This window comes from Salmo salar, chromosome 13, assembly GCF_965601325.2.
Source record: "Salmo salar chromosome 13, fSalSal1, whole genome shotgun sequence".
Taxonomy (NCBI): Eukaryota; Metazoa; Chordata; class Actinopteri; order Salmoniformes; family Salmonidae; genus Salmo; species Salmo salar.
In genome coordinates this window covers 22,504,875-22,530,040 of record NC_138303.1, presented here as the reverse complement: position 1 = coordinate 22,530,040, position 25,166 = coordinate 22,504,875, and the positions used below count along the sequence as shown (strand labels likewise).

The window sequence follows — 25,166 nt, the reverse complement described above, 5'->3', positions numbered from 1 at the left end:
GGGAGGGATGGAGGAAACATTCAGTGTTATCTGCTATAGACCCAGTTGGTATTCGATAGAACGCTGCCCGCCTGTGGGGAAACCAGGCAGGTTTTGAAACTGTAGTAAAAGTGCAGTTACTGCAGTCGACTGTAGTATTTTGTACGCAGTAATTGAAGAATAACTGCAGCGTACTGCAGTTGAAGTGCAGTTATTTTGAACTCTAACTGTAGTTGCACTGCAAAATTACTGCAGTAAAAAAAAGGTGTTATTTTGGATGCAGTATTTGTAGCATACTGCAGTTAGTGGAGTGAGTGGAGTTACAAACGGACTGTACTAAACAAGTTACATTTCTTACTTGTGATGAAATGTTTTCCACACAAATAGATACGTGTAGTCTACTTGGACACAGCGTCCCTCCATTTCCCACACCGAATAGCTTGAAGCCACAGGGCTCTTCTTGCAGGCTCTATTTCCCTATGTGGAAGCATTCGAACCGTTGGTCGAGATTTTTGACCTGGCTTCATGTACATTGAACAACACTGCAGCTTTTCAGGCATTGTTTTGTTCTTTCTGTATAACAGAAAATCTACGACCAAGTTGGCTCTTTTACAATATGGGCCAATAGGAAAGAATGTTTGTTTCCCCAATTTGTGGGCGTGTTTGAGGGGAATTGCTTTATTATTATTATTATTATTATTATTATTATTATTATTATTATTATTATTATTATTATGTGAATATCGACTTGGAGTATGCCTTGTAACTCAATCATATCCCATGTTCCTCCTCCACAGGCATTCTTTGATAAGGAGTACATCAACAGTCAACCAGAGGACACAGAGAGGATAGCTCAGCTAAATGACCTGATGCAGGAACAGGTCAGACACAGCTCTTTACTCCTCACTGCCCACTGGTCAGTGGTCCATACAGTGTACATGGGTATAGAGGACAGATAAACCATATGTTCTCTCTTTCCTACATGTTGTTTCATTGTCACAGCTTCACATCCTTGGCGTGGGGCTGGCTGTCCACGAGAAGTTGGTGCACCCAGAAATGCGTCCTCTGCACAAAAAGCTGATAGATCAGTTCCACATGATGAGGGCTGGTTTACACCAGGTAAGTGGTTCTACATGCTCTCCTGTGTGGTGTGTGTGTGTGCAGTCAGTGTAAATATTCAGAGCAGTCTTTATATGTGGCCCAACAGGGGTTGCCAGCGGCCTACACAGGGGTCAACTCTCCCAGAGGCATCCTGACCACTCACAGCCACATGAGCCCAGAGAGCGTTCGTCTGATACACAGACACAGGTCAGTCACACATTATACCAGGTTTCACTTGAGAAAGAGATGTTACAGTAATCTCAATGTGACCACCTTTTAAAACATGATTTTCTCTCTCTCTCCCTCTATTTTAGCCCTATGAACCTGCAAGGTTCTATACGCCAGTCCTCCTCCTCCCTCTCTTCTCACACCTCCAGCGAGGCGGGAGGAAACCTGGTCATCCTGACAGATGGCCTGATGGGAGAGCCCCCTGAGGATACGGCACACATGCAGGTGGGTTTAACATGCACGGATACACACACGCCTGTTTTGTACATTTTGAAGATGCGTGTGTGAACAGATGTTTTATTTTCCAGCCAAGCCCCTCCTCCTCCAGTCTGAGCTCCATTCGCTCCACCTCCTCCCAGATAATCAACTCCGCCCCTTCCAGCGCTAGAGGTGAGTGACTCCTGCACCAGAAAGTACATATTTTATTTAGGAAACATGTTAATTCACAGTTGTGACTATAACTGTCAGTCAGTGTATATCCAGTGTTTATCAGTGGGTCTCTGGTGTCCATACTGTCTACAGCAGACATGTCCTGTCCCCCCCCCCTCCCTCCCTCCCCCAGGCTCTCCGTCCCTACCGGATAAAACCAAACACAACCGGGAGGTGATGATTCTGCTGCCTCCTCACCAGAGAACTAACAACACCATGTACTACAGCATGACTGACAACGGACAGGTACTGACGTTACAGGCCAAACCATTCAATTACTGCTGCCAAATGGACTGACGACATTGCTGCATTAGTTATTTAAGGAGAAGAAGACAGTTAGTTCACTGAAACGTTGGAACAGCAAATTGGCCCGAAGCAGCAATATACTGGTACTGAGACTACAGAGCATACTGTTTGTTCTTATCTTTAGCCTCTGTTGTCTCTCTGTTTGCAGAGCAACAATCTGCAGCGTGCCTTACTCCAACAAGTGAGCCCCTGTAAGCCATGCATTGACCCTCACATGGGCTTGCCAGAGAAAGGCAAGTATACTGAATGTGCGTGGTAAAATTGGTTAATGATGCTTTTCTCTAGTGTTGAGCTAAGTAGGACAACTACACATACAGTAGGAGGATTTCCTAGCTCTGTAGTGAACAGGTGGTTTTCTGGTGTTCCCCCAGTGTTCCCTAGTGCCCCCAGCAGCTGGAGTCTAGATGGGGAGGGTAGGGAGACAGTGCCCTACATCCAGGGACCTACAGGGGGTGTTATCATGCCCCCCATCCCGCCCAGGTCCTTCCCACCAGGTAAGAACAATCATGTCATAATATACACCTTATTTATGGGTAAGAGTCCCTTAGCTGTCATGTACACTAGATAGGAGGTTTTGTAAAGTACATGGGACATTTATTCTGATGTGAACGTTTTTACTTCCTCTCTCTAGGTCACTTCCTGATGCACTTTGATGCGTTCCACCACCAGAACAGTGACCCACCCCCAGCACTGCCCATTCGCTCTCTCAGAAAGGTTAAAGACAGTCATGCATACTGTACCAGTAAATAATGCTATCCTCTTAACTTGGTCAACAGATGTCAACTCATTGTCAACTCATTTCTTATCTTCCTCTCTCTCTCTTTATCTAGTCTCCTCTCCACCCCATACCAGGCTCCCCTACCAGTCCTCAGTCAGCCCTGGGGGGCAGTAACTCCACCCTCTCGGGCAGTGCCAGCAGTGGCGTCTCCTCTCTGAGTGAGAGTAACTTTGGGGGCCAGTACCCTGATCCCCCCGTGCGAAATGATGCCATGGAGCCCGTCCCCAGCCACCTGTGGACCCCTGATGAGTACCTGGACTCTCCTTACCTCCACATCCACTACAGCGGGCCAGAAGCAGAGTCCCTCGACCAGGTTCGACCCTTCCATTACCGCAACCCTGTCTCACACCTCCACCCTCACTCCCACCCCCATTCTCATCCCCAAACAGGCGGCCTCGACGGTCACCCCCACCCTCACTCCCACCCCCAGTCTCACCCCCAACCGGCCGGCCTCGACGGTCACCCCCACCCTCACTCCCACGGGCCCACCCACCACCAGATACCACTCCACGGCCCCCACCGCATTCCTTACCGGCGCCCCCAACCCCCGGCTGTGCCCCCCAAGCCCTACCTGAGGGAGGGGTGCATCCCTGAGGAGGACCTGAGCTCTCTGTTGCCCCAGCCCATCCCCCTGCCTCGGAGGATCTTCCACTCCCCCCACAGCCACAGAGAGGAGCAAGCCAAGGCTGCATGGGAGCAGTGCATCAGCGAGGAACACGAGGAGACACCATGAGGAGACCGTCTTTGGCTTCATCTCAATAGTCTATTATATTATAGTACTAAAGTGCTGGGCCTCTTGGAGATTTCAGTCACCTCGGTGCATCTAAATAGTCTAAAGTGACTCCCTCCCCCCTGTCTCCTTTCCTTCAGCTGCATTGATGTGAGAGATCATGGGCTGTGGAATCATGCAAATACATTGTAGTCATTGACCATATTGCTTTCATCCATCCTATGTTTTCATATCAGTGCAGGTAAAGGGGAGGAAACAAGGAGAGGAATCCACTTTAGACTATTGAGATACGCCCTCACTCTTCTCACTGTATTCAGACGGTCTGATTCTGAATGGAGGAAGCAGCCTCATAGGAATTAATAAGGGAAATATTATCTGTTGGACAGTGTGACCGATAATAATGACTTTGTTTAAATTAATATTGATTGTACACTCTTCTACAACTAGTATGTGAGCATGTTTAGTTTATTTTCATTTGAGAACAATATACAGCCGTTTCGTGAAACATGACGATCTCGATCAACATGATCAAACGATACAAGCTCCGAAAGGACCCCCCCCCCCCCTTTTCCACAACAAAAGGCAACTACAGAAAGTTATATTCTTAGTAAAGTGATGTTGTCTTTTCTGCTTTCAATGCTACATATATCTAACCTATTATTTTGATAGCTTTGCTACAGTATATATGGGGTTTTCAAGTACACTTTCCATGCTCTTTTTTGTTTTTTTTTACAAAACACTGTATAGTCCTTCACCATATGGCATTCTCCAATACTCTGTTCTGATACCTGGTTCTCATTGAAAGCAAGTCTGTTATTTGACCTGGGTCGCTCTTCTCGACCCAAACCTCAAAGGACATATAAACCTCAGTTTAGGAGTATTCATCCATACGGTACGTATGGAAAACCAATGTGAATGTATTTAAACAAGATGTGCTATTTGTATTACACAAGTGGCAGGTCTTATTTTCTGTTCAAGTGCTTTTATATTTAAGTTCTGTCTCTATTCCAGTCTTCTAATCTTTTGTGTGCCAGATAGAAATATCTCATGAGAGGAGCATGAGTGTTCTCTGACTGACAGATCTGATCAATCCTTGGGAGGGGTACAAGGAAGGGGTGAAATTGTCAGGTGCTGGAACAACAGTGAGTTCCAATTTCAGTTGCGCAGGTTGAGCTGGATCCAATTGGACTGGATTGATCCCTGAAAGTAGATGGTGATGGAGACTAAGATGCGGTAAGATGAGAACGAAGAATAACGACTTAACAGTACCTCAATCACCTATTGGACTAACTATACTCAGAAAACCAGTATCACACCCTCTCTCTGCCTCTATATGTTTCAGGCCAATGTCAACCAACAAGTACTAAATATGGACCGTGTGTAAACGGACTGATGGCAATGACATTGCTTCAGTCTGATTTACAGTACATCTTACCTGTTCTACTCACCACCACACCCTCTGCGCACCCCCCTCCGCCCACCTGCCTTAAGTGCACTGAATTGCAGTATCAATCTCTCGCTCAGACAACTCACTTGACTGGTTCTGAGAAACTCATGAAAATGACAGCTCTCCTTTCTCGTCACTTTCTCAACACTCTCTGAACAAAGCAGATAATATCAACGTGTGACATCTGTTTTGTCCTGCCTTGGTTGACGATGTGGTGCTACAGTAATACTTTCTGCCTGCATCTCCTCTTCACCCTGATCTGCAATATGAACATGTTTGTGTATAGAAGATGAGTATGAGAAGCTCAGACAGGACCATGAGGTTGATCTCCTTGGGGAATGAAGGTACAACAGAGAGTTAGCTGAGATGTAACGTATAACTCACCACCAGTGGGTTGGAAAGTGGAGGTCAGTATTCCAACGACAGCTCTTTGTTTCACACAGTCGTTTTCTGCAGGTAAATGCTTGGTTTTGTGTTCTTGTAAATCAGGTTCTCCACTGATCAGACAACATCTATTTTTGTATGCAGATTCATCAGTGTTGACGTTTTTCACTGATGTACCATGAAAGGATGCAGGGTATGTTTAGTAGTGGAATTAGTATGGAAGAGCAGAGCTATAGATTAAATAAGATGAATATCAGGTGTAGGGGCAAGCTGATGATGAGAGGTGTGATACTCAGATCAAATATAGGTACAATAGAATTTTTCAATGTAAATTCTGTTACTGTACATACAGCGGTATTGTCAAATATTTTTGAGACTTATTGCAGACCCCCCTAAAATAATTGTATTGTTGTTTTGTGTAAATACATGTACTCCAGAAATGGATATAATTGATGAATATCTATAATCAATGTTTAAAGACCAATCCATTAAACTGTGGTTGTCTGCATTGTTGACTTCAAGTCTTCAAATATAAATACTTTATACACTTTTCAATGTGCTTTCTTGTACATATGGTGTTAGCATGATCAAACAGTGTTTGGTTGTAAAAGTGGTTTGCCTACTCCCATAACTGCTGTGGTATGGATTCATTAACAATGCCAAACATTAAAGACAATCTTTTATCAGCCTCGTCTCTGTCATTTCCATTGCTTGCTGCTCTGTGGGAAATAGCAACAATGATTGGCAGTATGTTTGGCTGGGAATGGAATTTGACAGAGGTAGATATATACACAAAGGCAGGGTAAAGTGTCTAGGCATCTGGATAGATAATAATACGAGTAAAATAAAGAACAGAGTAGCAGTAGCAAATGATGAGTGTAAAAGTGTGGTAGTTTCTCCTATTCTTTTCTGCAGATCCTCTCAAGCTCTGTAAGGTTGGATGGGGAGCGTTGCTGCACAGCTATTTTCAGGTCTTTTCAGAGATGTTCGATCGGGTTAAAATCCGGATTCTGGCTGGGCCAATCAAGGACATTAAGAGACTTGTCCTAAAGCCACTCGTGCGTTGTCTTGGCTGTGTGCTTAGGGTCCTTGTCCTGTTGGAAGGTGAACCTTCACCCCAGTCTGAGGTCCTGAGTGCTCTGCAGCAGGTTTTCATCAAGGATCTCTCTGTACTTTGCTCTGTTCATCTTTGCCTTGATCCTGACTAGTCTCCCAGTCCCTATCGCTGAAAATATCCCCACAGCATGATGCTGCCACCACCATGCTTCACCGTAGGGATGGTGCCAGATTTCTTCCAGACTTGACGCTTGGCAAACAGTCCAAAGAGTTCAATCTTGGTTTCATTAGACAAGAGAATCTTGTTTCTCATGGTCTGAGAGTCCTTTAGGTGACTTTTGGCAAACTCCAAGTGGGCTGTCATGTGCCTTTTACTGAGGAGTGGCTTCCATCTGGTGACTCTAACATAAAGGCATGATTGGTGGAGTGCTTCAGAGATGGTTGTCCTTCTGGAAGGTTCTCCCACCTCCACAGAGGAACTCTAGAGCTCTGTCAGAGTGACCATTGGATTCTTGGTCACCTCCCTGACCAAGACCCTTCTCCCCCGATTGCTCAGTTTGGCCACTGTGTTCTTGGGGACCTTCAATGCTGCAGAAATGTTTTGCTACCCTTCCCCAGATCTGTAAGTCGACACAATTCTATCTCTGAGCTCTATGGACAATCCCTTTGACCTCATGTCTTGGTTTTTACTCTGACATGCACTGTCAACTGTGGGACCTTATATAGACAGATGTGTGTCTTTCCAAATCATGTCCAAGCAATTGAATTTACTATAGATGAACTCCAATCAAGTTGTAGAAACATAAAGGAGGATCAATGGAACAGGATGCACCTGAGCTCAATTTCGAATCTCATGGCGAAGGGTTTGAGTACTTTTGTAAATAAGTTATTTCCGTTTAAAACAAATTGTCATTGTGGTGTATTGTGTGTAGATTGCTGAGATTTGTATTTATTTAATCAATTTTAGAATAAGGCTGTAAAGTAACAAAATGTGGAAAAAGTGGATACTGTATGAACTGTATGTATTTAGGGCAGCAGCCTCTAAGGTGCAGGGTTGAGTAACCGGGTGGTAGCCGGCTAGTTAAGGCTATTTAAAAGTCTGATGGCCTTGAGATATTAGCTGTTTTTCCATCTCTCGGTCCCAGCTTTGATGCACCTGTACTGACCTCACCTTCTGGATGATAGTGGGGTGAACAGGCCGTGGCTCAAGTGGTTGATGTTCTTGATGATCTTTTTGGCCTTCCTGTGACATTGGGTGCTGTAGGTGTCCTGGAGGGCAGGCAGTGTGCCCCCAGTGATGCGTTGGGCAGACCGCACCACTCTCTGGTGAGCCCTGCGTTTGTGGGCGGTGCAGTTGCCCTACCAGGTGGGGATACAGCCTGACAGGATGCTCTCAATTGCGTATCTGTAAAAATGTAGGGGCCGAGATGAATTTCTCAGCCTCCTGAGGTTGAAGAGGCGCTGTTACGCCTTCTTCACCACACTGTCTGTGTGGGTGGAACATTTCAGATTGTCAGTGATGTGCACGCCGAGGAACTTGAAGCTTTCCACCTTCTCCACTGCGGTCCCGTCGATGTGGATAGGGACGTGCTCCTTCTGCTGTTTCCTGAAGTCCCCTGTGTTGAGGATCAAATCAAAGTTTATTTGTCACGTGCGCCGAATTCAACAGGTGTAGACCTTACAGTGAAATGCTTACAGCGAAGTAGAGGTGTTGTTTCCTAACTTCACCACCTGGGGGCGGCCCGTCAGGAAGTCCAGGACCCAGTTGCACAGGGCGGGGTTCAGACCCAGGGCCCCAAGCTTAACCTCTCTGGGAACGTGGGACGCTTGCGTCCCACCCTAGTCAACAGCCAGTGGAATCGCGTCGCGCGAAATACAAAACCTCATAAATGCTATAACTTCAATTTCTCAAACATATGACTATTTTACACCATTTTATAGATACACCTCTCCTGAATCGAACCACATTGTCCAATTTCAAAAAGGCTTTACAGCAAAAGCAAAACATTAGATTATGTTAGGAGAGTACCCTGCCAAAAAAAATCACGCTGCCATTTTCAAAGCAACTAGATGCATCACAAATACCCAAAACACAGCTAAATGCAGCACTAACCTTTGACAATCGTCATCAGATGACACTCCTAGGACATCATGTTACACAATACATGCATTTTTTGTTCGATAAAGTTCATATTTATATATAAAAACAGCATTTTACATCGGCGCGTGACGTTCAGAAAATATTTTCCCTCAAATGCTTCCGGTGAATCAGCGCTACAATTTACAAAATTACTATTCGAAAACATTGTTAAAATGTAATATTGTCATTCAAAAGAATTATAGATTAACATCTCGTGAATGCAACCGCATTGCCAGATTTAAAAAAAACTTTACTGGGAAATCACACTTTGCAATAAACGACGTGGTATGCTCAGAAAAATAGGCTAGGCGATACATGTTAGCGCCATCTTGGAACCATCTAAAATCAAATATACTATTGTAAATATTCCCTTACCTTTGATTATCTTCATCAGAAGGCACCTCCAGGAATCCCAGTTCCACAACAAATGTAGTTTTGTTCGAAAAAGTTAATAATTTATGTCCCAATAGTTCGTTCTTGTTAGCGCGTTCCCGAAGGCTACTCATAATGTACTGAAGCGCGCGGGGACTGTGCAAAAAATATATATTTACGTTCTTTCAAACATGTCAAACGTTGTATAACATAAATCTTTAGGGCCTTTTTCAACCAGAGCTTCAATAATATTCAAGGCGGACGATTGCATTGTCTTACTAAACGTTTCGGAACATAAGGGTTCCCATGGGCGCCCGCGTCATAGTAGTAATAGCCCTCCCCCTGTGACCAACTTCCCAAGCCTCTCTTTGGGTCAGTTTCTACCATAGAAGACTCAAACCACTTTGTAAAGACTGTTGACATCTAGTGGAAGCCGTAGGAAGTGCTAAATGATTAATAAGTCCCTGTGTGCTTCAATGGCAAAGGTTTGAAGTGATTCCACACATCAGATTTCCATTTCCTGTTAGGATTTGTCTCAGGGTTTTGACTGCCATATGAGTTCTGTTATACTCACAGACACCATTCAAACAGTTTTAGAAACTTTAAAGTGTTTTCTATCCAAATCTACTAATTATATGCATATTCTAGTTACTGGGCAGGAGTAGTAACCAGATTAAATCGGGTACGTTTTTTATCCGGCCGTGCAAATACTGCCCCCTATCCCCAACAGGTTTTAATGATGAGCTTGGAGGGTACAATGGCGTTGAAGGCTGAGCTATAGTCAATGAACAGCATTCTTACGTAGGTATTCCTCTTGTCCAGATGGGATAGGGCAGTGTGCAGTGCAATGGTGATTGCATCGTCTGTGGATGATAAGCAAATTGAAGTGGGTCTAGGGTGTCAGGTAAGGTAGAGGTGATATGATCCTTAACTAGCCTCCCAAAGCACTTGATGATGACAGAAGTGAGTGCTATGGGGCGATAGTCATTTATTTCAGTTACCTTTGCTTTCTTGGGTATAGGAACAATGGTGGACATCTTGAAGCATGTGGGGACAGCAGACTGGGATAGATATACTCTGGTACCATTTGTTATATGGTAGCAGAGTGAACAGTCTATGGTTTGGGTGGCTGGAGTCTTTGGCAATTTTAGGGGCCTTCCTCTGACACCACCTGATATAGAGGTTCTGGAAAGCAGAGAGCTCAGCCGCAGGGATGTAATGGGCTGTCTGCACCACCCTTTGTAGCGCTTTGCGGTCAGTGGCGGTGGAATTGCCATGCCAAGCGGTGATGCATCCAGTCAAGATGTTTTACTATAGATCAGGGGTGGGCAACTCCTCGAGGGCCTGAATGGTGTCACTCTTTTTCTCCATCCCTAGCAAACACAGCTGATTAATCAAACTGTATTCTAAACTGAAGATCATGATTAGGTGATTATTGGAGTCAGGTGTGTTAGCTGAGGCTGGGGCAAAACTGTGACACCAATCAGGCCCTCGAGAACTGGTATTGCCCACCCCTGTTCTAGATGGTGCAGCTGTATGACTTTTTAAGGATCTGATGCGGGTGTGTTTGGACCATGTTAAGTCCTTAGTGATGTGGACGCCAAGGAACTTAAAGCTCTCAACCCGCTCCACAATAGCCCTGTCGATGTGGATGGGGGCGTGCTCTCCCCTCTTTCTAATACAGTCCACAATCAGATCCTTGGTCTTACTGACTTTGAGGGAGAGGTTGTTGTCCTGGCACCACACTGCTAAGTCTCTGACCTCCTCCCTGTGGTCTGACTCAAAACAGGAATGTCTAAAGTTGTCCCAAGTGCGCCAGGCTGCATGCGAGGGAGAGGCAACTGCTCCGGCGACATACCTAGGGAGAATCTATTACATACTCCTCGCGTCCTCTCTCTCAACGGAAACGGTACTGTACTGAATGAACAGTTGAAAAACGTTATTATGGTGGCCAAGAGGGTGATTACCATATGGTGTGATGCATGAGTTTAGCAATTTCAAATGGTCACACCCATATTGTACATGGCACACCCACAAAACAGGAACAAACCAATGTGTATATATAATTCACTGGAGGCAACATACCTCAAAGCAGGGAGTATTTACTCTGCCCAAAATCTGTCCAAGTGAGAGAAGGCCTTTGTTTTGGAAGACTATGAGAGTGTTGAATTATGTGAGCTTCTTTAATCAAATAGAAATTTTGTAATATTTAGGCTGTTACAAACGTACTGATATGAGTGGATGCAAGTGGCAATCCGGCAACTTTGAGAAAAACAACTTAGTTGTAACTCATGTTCACACAGGTATCTGCCCTCTGATTGGCTAGAATGTTCCCACCTGATCTCGCCTTCCATAGTTGAGGACATACTTCCCCTGTTAGAGCGATCTCTTGAATATCTTGTCAATATAATAGATAATCTTTGCTCAAAGGCTGTTGAAGAACGGTGTGCACCGTTTTGGGGAAACAAGAGCATTTCCACAACATAGAGCAATTTAAAATGCATTCTATGTTTTAAATATACATTCTAGATCATGTATTTCATATATATAAATGAAAGTTGCTTTAATGGTCATATTAGACAGGACAATGAAAACAAGGGTTAAATAAAACATTTTATAAATAAATTACTGTGGCTGCTGCTGCCGCTTATTGATGTCTTGTGAACTGTGCACAGTCAGTGGAGGAGAGTTATAGGCCTAGCTTCTCCACAATCTCCACCTATAAAATCGATCAACATGATGTAAATGTTTTTTATATTTGTTAAAGCAGCAATCACCAGTTGAAAAAACAACAAAGCCACTCCCCGCCCGTTTTGGTAAAAAGCTGAGGGATGGTGCTGGAGAATATGTAACCACGCTCAAAGGATGCAAGGATTGACCATCCATGATATCAATATTACAGTTTTAGCCATGTTTTGAGGCTATACAGTGTTTGTTTACATTTACTTTGCTTACCAACATTGGAGTAAAACAAGCTTATATTTTGGGTTCTGATGGGGTACGACAGTTGAACTAAGCCCATGAGGAATTTACAAGTTAAATTCTTCAAGAATCAATGGGTACATATAATTAATTGTCCAAAAATAGATGTAGCAACTGCAGATTGCCCCTTTATGGTACACATTTCACAATACATTCAATACATAATTTATACTAGATCTCCCATCAGAATATAGAGAAGGAGATTAATAACATCTCTTTTCTTCTCACTTATCTCATTCTCCTTCTCCTCCATGAAGACTTCTCCGCCTGGCTGCCTTTTCCAACTCAGTTTGGCATCTTGACACCTCCTCTTCTCTGTCATTTTCTCCAGGATCTGCTGTAAAATGGCCTCTAACAAAGCCAGATCTGTCATTGTGACAGAGGAGTCAGCTTCACTCTCACTACATACTGTATCTGTTCATCATACGGAGGGCACCATGGGTATGACATTTCACATCAACTTCCCATTGCCATGTGTCTGTAGAAGACGCACCACATTTGTGGGTCACTTTGAATTGAGGTTGTCCTTGCTTCCAGTTTTTGAATGAGTAGGCATTCTGGTCTAACCACTTGAGAGTCTCTGTGCACAACCTGGTCTCAGAGCATTTCGTATAATATTCTGTATGAAAATCAGGACACGTTTGGTATGGTTACATAAGACAGATGGTTACTTAAGGCAAAAACAAAAGTAGGGTAGTTGGTCGGGTGTATACCACAAACTTCTAGCAACCCAAAGGTTGCGAGTTCAATCTCATCAAGGACAACTTTAACATTTTAGCTAATTAGCAACTTTTCAACTACTACTTTTTAGCTACTTTGCAAATACTTAGCATGTTAGCTAACCCTTCACCTAACCCTAACCTTAACCCTTATACCTAACCCTAACCTTTACCCTTATACCTAACCCTTCACCTAACCCTAACCTTAAGCCTTTTAGCTAACCCTTCACCTAACCCTAACCTTAAGCCTTTCAGCTAACCCTAATCCTAACCTTAATTAACCCTTTAACCTAACTCCTAAATTTAATCTTAACCCTAACCCCTAACAATAACCCCTAGTCTAGCTAATGTAAACGAGCTAGCCAACGTTAGCAACCTAGCTAGAATTCATAACATATCATACGTTTTGTAAATTCTTAACATATTGTACTTTTTGCAAATTCGTAACATGTCATGCGGAATCGGTGATGGACATCCACACATTAATACATACCATACGAAACATAACATATCATGGAGTGTCTCGGATTTAATTACAGAATAATACGAAATGCTCTGAGACCAGATTCATGTGCAGGCCGATCCACCTATAATACCCCCGTATAATACCCCTACGGTGCAGTCCTCTGGAACTCCCGGTTCTCATTCTGGTTGCAGGTGCTGGCCAGGTCTATGTAATACTGTTGACAGTACCTTCGGGTATCTCCCCAGGTTAATGCCTGGTGCACAGCAACATACTTTTGTTTAAGTCACTCTATTTCTCTGATTTCAGAGATAAGTTCCCTAAATTCGGCCTCCTTCTCTAATTGCAGAGATAAATTCCCTATGAAATGTTCCCTACAAAACCAATAGTTCCCGTAAATAAAAGGCCTACCATGCAGGTGTACAGTGCATTCTGAAAGTATTCAGACCCCTTGCCTTTTTCCGCATTTTGTTACAGCCTTTTTCTAAAATGTATTAAATGAACATGTTCCTCATCAATCTACACACAATACCCCAAAATGACGAAGTGATAACAGGTTTTTAGACATTTCTGAAAATGTATTAAAAATTAAAAACTGAAATACCTTATTTACATTAGTATTCAGACCCTTTGCTATGAGACTCGAAATTGAGCTCAGCTGCATCCTGTTTCCATTGATCACCCTTGAGATGTTTCTACAACTAGATTGGAGTCCACCTGCGGTAAATTCAAGTTATTGGACATGATTTGGAAAGGCACACACCTGTCTATATAAAGTCCCAAAGTTGACAGTGCATGTCAGAGCAAAAACCAAGCCATGAGGTCGAAGGAATTGTTGGTAGAGTTCTGAGACAGGATTGTGTCGAGGTACAGGACTGGGGAAGGGTACCAAAACATTTATGCAGCATTGAAGATCACCAAGAACACAGTGGCTTCCATCATTCTAAATGGAAGAAATTTGGAAGCACCAAGACTCTTCCTTGAGCTGGCTGCCCATCCAAACTGAGCAATTGGGAGAGAAAGGCCTTGGTCAGGGAGGTGACCAAGAACCCGATAGTCACTGACAGAACTCTAGAGTTCCTCTGTGGCGATGGGAGATCCTTCCAGAAGGACAACCATCTCTGTAGCACTCCACCAATCATGCCTTTATGGTAGAGTGGCCAGGCGGAAGCCACGCCTCACTAAAAGACACATGACAGCCCACTTGGAGTCTGCCAAAAGGCACCTAAAGACTCTCAGACCATGAGAAACAAGATTCTCTGGTGTTATGAAACCAAGATTGAACTCTTTGGCCTGAATGCCAAGTGTCATGTCTGGAACAAACCTGGCACCAACCCTACGGTGTGGGGATGTTTTTCAGCAGCAGGGACTGGGAGACTAGTCAGGTTTGAGGGACAGATTAATGGAGCAAAGTACTGGGAGATCCTTGATGAACACCTGCTCCAGAGCACTCAGGACCTCAGACTGGGGCAAAGGTTCAACTTCCAACGACCCTAAGCACACAGCGAAGACAACGCAGGAGTGGCTTCGGGACAAGTCTCTGAATGTCCTTGAGTGGCCCAGCCAAAGTCCGGACTTGAACTTGATCGAACATCTCTGGAGAGACCTGAAAATAGCTTTGCAGCAACACTCTCCATCCAACCTGACAGAGCTTGAGAGGATCTGCAGAGATCAATGGGAGAAGCTCCCCAAATACAGGTGCCAAGCTTGTAGCTTCATACCCAAGAAGACTTAATGCTGTAATCACAGCCAAAGGTTCTTCAACAAAGTACTGAGTAAAGGGTCTGAATACTTATGTAATTCTGATATTCCTGTTTTTCTATCTTTAATAAATCAGCAAACATTTCTAAAAACCTGTTTTTGCTTTGTCATTATGGGGTATTGTTTGTAGGTTGCTGAGGAATAATTTGTATTTAATCAATTTTAGAATAAGGTAACAAAATGTGGAAAAAGTCAAGGGGTCTGAACACTTACCGAAGGCACTGTATGTGGGTTAGGGTTTTAGTGGTTGGGGAATACAAGATATGTATTGATCAAAGTACATTAGGGACTAAAATGATTAAATCTGTACCATGGAAGATCCGTGCTATAGCGCAATATCAATTTCAAGCCAATGTTCTCGGGTTCGCAGTGACTGCAGGTGACTGCATTCACAGTAAACGTTACATATGACGGCTCGATCGGATTCCCTTCAAATTTCTATCGTGCATGTCTGTAACGCTTCAACAATATAGATTGCATAGATTCTCTAAAGAAAACGGTACCGCCATGTATGAGTTATGCATTTCAGCATATATTTTGGTCACATCCATCACATGTTACGGACATCATAACGCTGAAAAAGGATACTGACTATGAAAAGAGGGAAGCCATTTATAGACCATATAAAACCTTAACGAAAGTTAGTTTTACAGAGAATGTTTCAAGATGATCCGATGTAAGGTGCATGTTTTATAAAAACCTTTCCTAAAAAACGTTATGATGTTACATTGCCTGTCCCAGCCACGACGTATCTTAACAATACTGAAGAACTAGCCAACAAAACTCACTGCAATTTCATTTGTATTGCTTCATTAACATCTCATCTTCATGACTAGCACTGGGGGGACAGCTGTGAGTGGAAAAACAAGCTCTGTGAGCCCTTTTTAAAAGCCATGAAATATTATTGACTGAAAAGCCTTCTTTGAGACTTAGCCAACTACTCTGTAATGTTCCAAATGTTTTCAATTTCCTCCTTAAACTTTTGAAATAAAGCCTACCTACATGTACAAATGACCTTGACTAACATGTACCCCACACATTGCACCCACTGTATGTACATTACATTTTAGTCATTTAGCAGACGCTCTTATCCAGAGCGACTTACAGTAGTGAATGCATACATTTCATACATTTTTTTCTCTGTACTGGTCCCCCGTGGGAATCGAACCCACAACCCTGGCGTTGCAAACACCATGCTCTACCACGGCCCCGGCTCGTGTGCTGCTTTTATTGTGTATTGATTTTTTAGTTCAGTTAGTAAATATTTTCTTAACTCATATTTTCTTAACCAACTTTGCAGTTTTAAGGGCTTGTAAGTAACAATTTTACGGTAAAGTCTACACCTGTTGTATTTGGCACGTGAAAAATAACATTTGATTTGGAACTCCAACATATAGACTGGATCATTCTGAACATAGTTTAATTTGGAAATTACTAACTACTTGTGCATGCTCAGGTCGACTTTAACACAGAAGCGCCCAGCTTTTCTTCTTCAGTGGAACGTTATTAAGCTTGTTCCCATGCAATGAGTACAGAAGGAAAATGACAGCCACTTTACATGTAGTACGCACCAGCTAAGGCCTCTCTAATCAATGTCACAGCACTAGCACACCGGATTCAACCAGTTAAATGCCTCATGCTGGGCTGGTAAAAAGATGTGCAACCCTAGGTGTCCCCAAGGGACAGATTGGGGAAAACTGATTTATAGACCAATGTATTCGTAAGACTTTAATGGGTCGTTGGGGACAAGTTTCCATCATATCACATTCTTTAATCAGCAACTTAATAAGAGCTGCTATCCATAATCATTTTTTTAAACATTTTTATTGACTATTGACTAACAGAAACAGCAACCTGTTATCTGTAATTGAAGGCCTTTGTAAAGGTGTGGTATATGAATGTTGTACATCCGATGTTGATCAAGAAAATGCGGTCTCTGTCTCAAGTTCAAGCTGACCAGTAGCCTATGCAAAACGACATCGGAACTGTCCTATTGGACATGCAAAAAATATGCTTTGCCTAAAGCAAGATGTTAGTGGAAATCTCCTAAGCTACTCAACTCCATTCACCTTTTAAAATGTGCTATGCTTTGTGTTTGCAGGAACAGTGGAGAATCTGTCAGGTCTCTGATAAATAGGCAATGCTGTCATTGATGCTTTTGTGATGATGATTCCATTTTGTGGTGGTTATGCTTTTGTGATATCAACTACACAGCGGTTATAGGCACCCATCAGTGGAGGCTGCTGAGGGGAGGACAGCTCATAATAATGTCTGGAACGGAGCAAATGGAATGGTATCAAACCATGTGTTTGATGCATTTGACACCATTCCACAGATTTTACTCCAGCCATTACCACGAGCCCGTCCTCCTCAATTAAGTTGCTACCAACCTCCTGTGCCACCCATACTGCGTGTGTGCGTTGAGTCATCATAAGAAAGTATGTGTGTGTGTGTTATAGCAGACATGAGAGGGTTCACGTTAGGCCTCTGGGTCCATAGCAGACCCTAGAATATGAAAGGGCAATGACAAACACCTTTCCACTCAAGGCCACTACAATCTTCCTGGAAATTCTCACTAGGACCTGCATTGCTGTTTCAAATGCTTGAGAGAGATCAAACTGAATTAGGCTACGTACTGTAGCAGAAGGTACAGTGAATTCAATGGTGCTATGTGCACTTGTTCCTGCAGGTGGCACAAGTGTCTGAGGGAAAGTATTGCTCCTGTGCATTCTCATTCATATCTATAGGCAAACTTACAGAGAGAGTATACTGTATGAAATACATTTTCAATATTTGTTGATGATGTAGTGTTGGGATGTAAACATAATCAAAGATAGAATCGTGTCTGATAAACGTTAGATACTGTAGATAACACAATATAATTATGTTTTGCCTTCAGCGTATGTATGAATAGATGTTTTGTGTAATTATGTGCAGTGAGAGATCTTAGTAAGAGGATGAGAGAGAGGAAGATAAAGAGGGTTTGAGTGAGGAGAGAGCGAGAGAGAGAGAGAGAGAGAGAGAGAGAGAGAGAGAGAGAGGGGGGAGAAGAAAGAGGGAGAGCGAGAGAGATGCGGGAGGTATAGAGACCCCTACTGAGGGTATGGATATTTTAGGACCTTTTTTCAGGGAGCTGCATTAGGCAGTAAAGAGGAGGAGAGAAAGAGACACAGAGAGAGAGGGAGGGAGAGACAGAGAGAGAGAGAGGGAGGGAGAGACAGAGAGAGAGAGGGAGGGAGAGACAGAGAGAGAGAGGGAGGGAGAGACAGAGAGGGAGGGAGAGAGAGAGGGAGGCAGAGAGAGAGAGAGGGAGGGAGAGACAGAGACAGAGAGAGAGAGAGAGAGAGGGAGGGAGAGAGAGAGAGAAAGGGAGAGGGAGGGAGAGAGAGAGAGAGAGGGAGGGAGAGACAGAGAGAGAGGGAGGGAGAGACAGAGAGAGAGAGAGAGAGGGAGGGAGAGACAGAGAGAGAGGGAGGGAGAGATCCTTTTCTACAGTAGGCAACTCAGCTCACACTAACAAAAGCTCCTTCATATCAGCGGCGTAAAGAGACAGAATTTGAAAACTCTAACGACCCTTGCATATTTAGCATAGAAATTCCGCTGTTGTGATGTCAAAGTCTGGTGAAAGGGTAATATTGTTGCATGCCTCTGAGACCACATGTAAGTGAATATCTATGGCAACAGCAAGGACACGTCGCTGTCAAGGCCTCCTGTCGTTCCCACTGAGGTCTTCTAAGAGTGGAAGGAAATAAGGCTGGCTTTCTCTCCAGAGGATGACGATGCTGTGGTGCATGTTGATGCTGTGACTGCATGTTCCCTTATCTTCCACGCTCTCTCTCCCTTACCCTCATCTCTGAGCGTCAGTTGATGTGTGTGGGTGTGTGTAGGATCTGAGCATGTTTTTGTGTGTGTGGAAACAGTGTCTGAGTGCGTGTGTGTGTTCAGTATCAGAATGTGTGTGTGTGTACACACAGTGTGTGAGTTAAGCATCTGAGTGTTCGCACAGTGTGTGTGTATATAGTAACTCTGTGTGTGCCCTGTATTTGTGAATGCAGGCGGAGCCCTCTGCTCCAGTGGGGTTGTGGAGGAGCCTGCCTGCCTCACACTGCAGTTATTGTTCGGGGACAAAGAGCACTATGATGTGAAGAGCATCCCTCATAAAACCTGCCATTTGGAATGACATGCCACCCACCGGCTCGTGACAGCTAGGGGGAAATAAAAAATAAGCTGGCAGGAGAACTGGTGTTGCGTCACTTTTAATATGATGTGTATTTTCAAAGTGGCTTTACAAGTGCAGTCTTCACTGTGGTTTCAAATAGATGAATTATCTCTAAAAGAAAGAAAGACCGCTCTTTGGGTTGTTTCATGTATTCTGCAATATGTTTGAAGCGCACTGATTGGCTTACATTTGATTTTGAGTGTGTGTGTTTTCTTTCATTGATTGAGCATTTCATCTGGTGTCCACAGGCGACAAAGAAGTTGCAGATTTCCCCTTTAAAATGAACAATGGTCAAATTTAAAAGGGAGACTCAAACCTGCACCCATTTCAAGAAAAAAAAAGTTTAATAAACAAATCAATATACATAAATAAAACAAGTTGCACATTTCAAACATAACACTCAACATTAGATTCCTATAGCAGAAAACACTTATCTTTTTCCTCCCAAGCATTTACAGATTTTCTTAAAAACTTCAAGAAGCAAACATAGACATTGTATAAAAGCATCATACAGTGAGCATCCATCCGCATCAGAGTATAATTTACAAACTTACTGAAGGATAAATACTTTTGGGCCTATTCCTAACTTGAGAGACAAAAACGTACCATCACATCAGTGCATGATTTACATGAAAATCCAAGTTAGTGCATTTCCCAAGTTAGGACTGTGCCCTTTATTAGTGATAAATAACAGTAGAATGAAGTGGAGGTGAAAGCAGTCCATCATTTCATGGGGAACTCACAAATCATCTATATATGTAATGTATAGTATACCTTATGATAGTTATCCTCTCTTCCATGTGGTGAACCATAAAGTCAAGTCAAGACCATCTCTGGCAGCAGATATGGCGTGAGTGGATGAACATCTGACATGGCACCCTATTCATCATATAGTGCACTATGTAGGGAATAGGGTTTAACTGGAGACGGAGCCATTATAGAAAGCTGTCCTTCATTTCAGCCTCCAGAAGAAGGCTGAGGCTAGCCTGGTGTAGCATGTAGCATCAGTAGGGTGCGAACTTCTGTCTGTCGGGTTTCTTGATGCAGTTGGCTGAGGAGATTTTGGTAGTGTAGGCTGCCAGGGTGGTGTGGGAGGGGGCTGCGGTGACAGCGACCTGGGGCGTGGGGCTAGAGAGAGTCAGGAAGGGGACAGACTTGACCCCTAGCAGGCTGGAAAAGGGCAGAACGCCGTAGGGGTGGCCCATGACGGGGGTTGGGGAGAGGGCACTCATGGCTGCCAGGGTGGAGGCGGAGTGGGGGGAAGAGGCCGGGGAGACGGGCTGGGTGAAGGCCATGTTGAGGTCAGCCATGTTGGGGGAGACCATGGACGCTGCCTGTGCTGTGGATTTAGCTGTCTCTAAACTATGGAGAGAGAAGAGTAGAGGACGAGTGGCTTTCGATACAATAGAATAGAATACAGTACAATGCAATACAATACATATCTATAAATTCTCTAAGGGATTATTACCAGAACAAGAGCACAATGCCATCATTACCGCACATCACCATGTTATTTAAAGGTCCGATGCAGACGTTTTTATCTAAATATCAAATTATTTCTGGGTAACAATGAAGTACCTCACTGTTATTTTTTTAAATTAAAATGGTCAAAAAAATAACCAAAAATATACTGCATGCAACAATGCAACAATTTCAAAGATTTTACTGAGTTACAGTTCATATAAGGAAATCAGACAATTGAAATAAATGAAATATGCCCTAATCTATGGATTTCACATGACTGGGAATACAGATATGCATCTGTTGGTCACAGATACCTTAAATAAAAGGTATGGGCGTGGATTAGAAAACCAGTCAGTATCTGGTGTGACCACCATTTGCCTCTTGCAGCGCAAAATATCCTTTGCATGGAGTTGATCAGGCTATTGATTGTGGCCTGTTAAATGTTCTCCCACTCCTCTTCAATGGTTGTGCAAAGTTGCTGGATATTAGCGGGAACTGGAACATGCTGTCATATACAACATTCCAGAGCATCCCAAACATGCTCAATGGGTGATACGTCTGGTGAATATGTGGGCCATGGAAGAACTGGGACATTTTCAGCTTCCAGGAATTGTGTACAGATCCTTGCGACATTGGGCCGTGCATTATCATGCTGAAACATGAGGTGATGGCAGTGGTTGAACGGCAAGACAGTGGGACTCAGGATCACGTCACGGTATCTCTGTGCATTCAAATTAAATAAAATGCAATTGCGTTCATTGTCCGTAGCTTATGCCTGCTGATACCATAACCCCACCACCACCATGGGGCACTATGTTCACAACATTGACAAAAGCAAACCGCTTGCCCACGACACCATACAGGTGGTCTGTGGTTGTGAAGCTGGTTGGACGTACTGCCAAATTTTGGAGGTGGCTTATGGTAGAGAAATTAACATTCAATTCTCTGGCAACAGCTCTGGTAGACATTCCTGCAGTCAGCATGCCAATTGCATGCTCCCTCAAAACTTGAGACATCTATGGAATTGTGTTGTGTGACAAAACTGCACATTTTAGAGTGACCTTTTATTCAAATCAAATCACACTTTATTTGTCACATGCGCCGAATACAACAAGTGTAGACTTCACAGTGAAATGCTTACATACAAGCCCTTAACCAACAGTGCAGTTCAAGAAGAGTTAAAAAAATATTTACCAATTAGACAAAAATAAAAAGTAATAATAAAAAGTAACACAATAAGAATAACAATAACGAGGATATATATAAGGGGCACCGGTACCGAGTCAGTTGGGGGGTGGTCAATGTAAATTATCCGGTGGCGATTTTTATGAATTGTTCAACAGTCTTATGGCTTGGGGGTAGAAGCTGTTAAGGAGCCTTTTGGTCCTAGACTGGGGGCAGCCTTTCAGGAAGTCCAGGATCCAGTTGCAGAGGGAGTTGTTTAGTCTTTAGCTTAGTGATGACCTTCGTGGGTGCTATGGTGTTGAACGCTGAGCTGTAGTCAATGAACAGCATTCTCACATAGGTATTCCTTTTGTCCAGGTGAGAAAGGGCAGTGTGGAGTGCGATTGAGATTGCGTCATCTGTTGGGACGGTATGCGAATTGAAGTGGGTCTAGGGTGTACGGGAGAATGCTGTTGATGTGAGCTATGACCAGCCTTTCAAAGCACTTCTTGGGCACAGGGGCTATGGTGGTCTGCTTGAAACATTTAGGTATTACAGACTTGGTCAGGGAGAGGTTGAAAATGTCAGTGAAGACACTTGACAGTTGGTCAGCGCATGCTTTGAGTACACGTCCTGATAATCCATCTGGCCCAGCGGCTTTGTGAATGTTCACATCGGCTACTGAGAGCGTTATCACACAGTCGTCCAGAACAGCTGGTGCTCTCATGCATGCTTCAGTGTTGCTTGCCCCGAAGCGAGCATAAACGGCATTTAGCTCGTCTGGTAGGCTCGTGTCACTGGGCAGCTTGTGGCTGTGCTTCCCTTTGTAGTCTTTAATAGCTTTCAAGCCCTGCTACATCCGACGAGCGTCAGAGCCGGTGTAGTAGGATTTAGTCTTAATCCTGGATTACCGCTTTGCTTATTTGATGGTTCATCTGAGGGCATAGTGGGATTTCTTATAAGCGTCCGGATTAGTCTCCCGCTCCTTGAAAGCGACAGCTCTACCCTTTAGCTCCGTGCAGATGTTGCCTGTAATCCATGGCTTCTGATTTGGGTATGTACGTACAGTCACTGTGGGGACAACGTCGTCGATGCACTTATTGATGAAGCCGATGACTGAGGTGGTGCACTCCTCAATGCCATTGGATGAATCCCGGAACATATTCCAGTCTGGGCTAGTAAAACAGTCCTGTAGTGTAGCATCTGCGTCATCTGACCACTTCTGTATTGAGTGAGTCACTGGTACTTCCTGCTTTAGTTTTTGCTTGTAAGCAGGAATCAGGAGGATATTATTATGGTCAGATTTGCAGATTTGTGTGTGGAGTAAAGGTGGTGTAGGATTTTTTTTTCTCTGGTTGCACATGTGACATGTTGGTAAAAATTTTGTCAAACTGATTTAAGTTTGCCTGCATTAAAGTCCCCGGCCAAAAGGAGCATTTTCTTCTTTGCTTTTGGCCTTATAGAGTTGGTTGAGAGCGGTCTTAGTGCCAGCTTCGTTCTGTGATGGTAAATAGACGGCTACGACTAATATAGATGAGAACTCTTGGTAGATAATGTGGTCTACAGCTTATCATAAGGTACTATACTTCAGGCGAGCAATACCTCAAGACTTCTTCAATATTAGACATCGCGCACCAGCTGTTATTGACAAATAGACACACACCCCCACCCCTCATCTTATCAGAGGTAGTGTCTCTGTTCTGCTGGTGCATGGAAAATCCCGCTAGCTCTATATTGTCCGTATCGTCATTCAGCCACGTCTCGGTGAAACATAAGATGTTGCAGTTTTTAATGTCCCGTTGGTAGGATAATCTTAATCGTAGCTCATCAATTTTATTTTCCAATGATTGCACGTTAGCAAGAAGAACGGATGGCAGTGGGAGTTTACTCACTCGCCTACGGATTCTCAGAAGGCTGCCCGATCTGCGGACCCTTTTCCTGCGTCTTTTCTTCACACAAAAGGTGGGGATCTGGGCCTGTTCCAGTGAAAGCAGGATATCCTTCTCGTCGGACTCGTTAAAGGAAACAGTTTCTTCCAGTCCACAGTGAGTAATCACTGTTCTGATGTCCAGAAGTTATTTTCGGTCATAAGAGACGGTAGCAGCAACATTATGTACACAATAAGTGAAAAAATAAGTTACACAAAACGCAAAAAAACTAACAATATAGCACAATTGGATGGGAGAATGTAAAACGTCAGCCATGTTCTTCGGCGCCATCTTAATATTAAGATGCACAAGGTGCACCTGTGTAATGATCATGCTGTTTAATCAGCTTCTTGATATACCACACCTGTCCGGTGGATGGATTATCGTAGCAAAGGAAAAATGCTCACTAACAAGGATGTAAACAAATTTGTGCACCAAATTTGTGAAATGAGCCTTTTGAGCTTATGGAAAATTTCTGGGATCTTCAATTTCAGCTCATGAACACTTTACATGTTGCGTTTTATATTTTTGTTCAGTGTAGATTCTTAGTAAAGAACAATTTCTCAAGCAATAATTTAGCTAGGACTGTCTGAGAGTGGTCTGAGTGGAGAGGGGAAAACTGAAAACTAGCCGTTATTGGCAGAGAGGTTTGGAACTCTCTTATTGGTCTCTTAACTAATTTAGCGCCTGGTGACGTCACAAAGCAGGCCAAAACTCTACCCAATCAAAACAGGTAGAAATTTCAGCCGGTTTTACAAACAGCTCTTACACTAAAAGGGCATTATCATAATTTTCACTCTATTAATCCTCATAGTGTTGAAATATATATAAAACACAGAAAAATCACGTTTAACCTTTGCCCTTAACAGTTATGGAAACAGAATCCCCTCTCCCTCCCCCGGCACTGATTGGTTAGCCTGGATCGCATCGGCCAATGGCCTTACCAGGAGGTGATGAGGTACTGGGCCAGGTTTATGCTGATTGGTGTGCCTGTAATGGTGACGTGACGGTCACTGGTCCCGTCTAGCTGGCTGCCAATCTTGATCTGAGCCCCCGACATCTGCCTGATCTCATTGATCTTAGCGCCCTGCCGGCCGATGATCGAGCCTATCAGCTGCAAGAGATAGATAGATAGACAGATGGACAGCTATATGCAGTGGATATCTCAGCACTTGATTGGATTCAGATTGTCTAAGAGTTATTTATTACGTTGCAATTGTTTCGAGTTGTTTCAAAAGTCTCAATATTGCAATACATCAAACAAAGCTACTGTAGGCTATATGACAGTGGAGTTGATGATGCTGATTATGCTAACTATGAATAATGATAAACTGCAGACAATACTTGCGAAAGCTTGTGTTGAGAATGTGTGTACATGTTATTACTGGCCTTCTACAGTCTGTGTATGAAATGCACACCTCTCTAAACATTGAAATCACATTGGTTGTCTGCAATGGCCCCGTCATCTATCATGCATGTCAAACACACAGTTTTTCCAACCTCTTCCTTAATTGCA

The 25,166-nt window shown here is 43.5% G+C and overlaps 2 protein-coding genes across 6 annotated transcripts in view; one reads left to right on the top strand and one right to left on the bottom strand.

The window, feature by feature from the left end:
* The window catches only part of LOC106566670 (dedicator of cytokinesis protein 3), an 80,395-nt gene extending 74,327 nt beyond the window's left edge, over positions 1–6,068 (top strand). The window contains exons 45-54 of the mRNA XM_082959888.1: positions 777–860; positions 982–1,098; positions 1,166–1,287; positions 1,395–1,533; positions 1,617–1,698; positions 1,871–1,983; positions 2,192–2,291; positions 2,415–2,537; positions 2,675–2,757; positions 2,874–6,068. Coding sequence (XP_082816014.1) covers positions 777–860; positions 982–1,098; positions 1,166–1,287; positions 1,395–1,533; positions 1,617–1,698; positions 1,871–1,983; positions 2,192–2,291; positions 2,415–2,537; positions 2,675–2,757; positions 2,874–3,554 — 1,644 coding nt within the window. The 3' untranslated portion in view covers positions 3,555–6,068. The remainder of the gene's footprint in view (positions 1–776; positions 861–981; positions 1,099–1,165; positions 1,288–1,394; positions 1,534–1,616; positions 1,699–1,870; positions 1,984–2,191; positions 2,292–2,414; positions 2,538–2,674; positions 2,758–2,873) is intronic.
* A 13,047-nt stretch (positions 6,069–19,115) lies between these two features.
* The window catches only part of LOC106566672 (poly(rC)-binding protein 4), a 68,214-nt gene continuing 62,163 nt past the window's right edge, over positions 19,116–25,166 (bottom strand). For all 5 annotated transcript variants that reach the window (XM_014134929.3, XM_014134932.3, XM_014134927.3 and 2 more), the window contains 2 exons: positions 24,595–24,764; positions 19,116–20,456 (listed from right to left, as the gene is read on the bottom strand). In XM_014134929.3, coding sequence (XP_013990404.3) covers positions 20,099–20,456; positions 24,595–24,764 — 528 coding nt within the window. In that variant the 3' untranslated portion in view covers positions 19,116–20,098. The remainder of the gene's footprint in view (positions 20,457–24,594; positions 24,765–25,166) is intronic.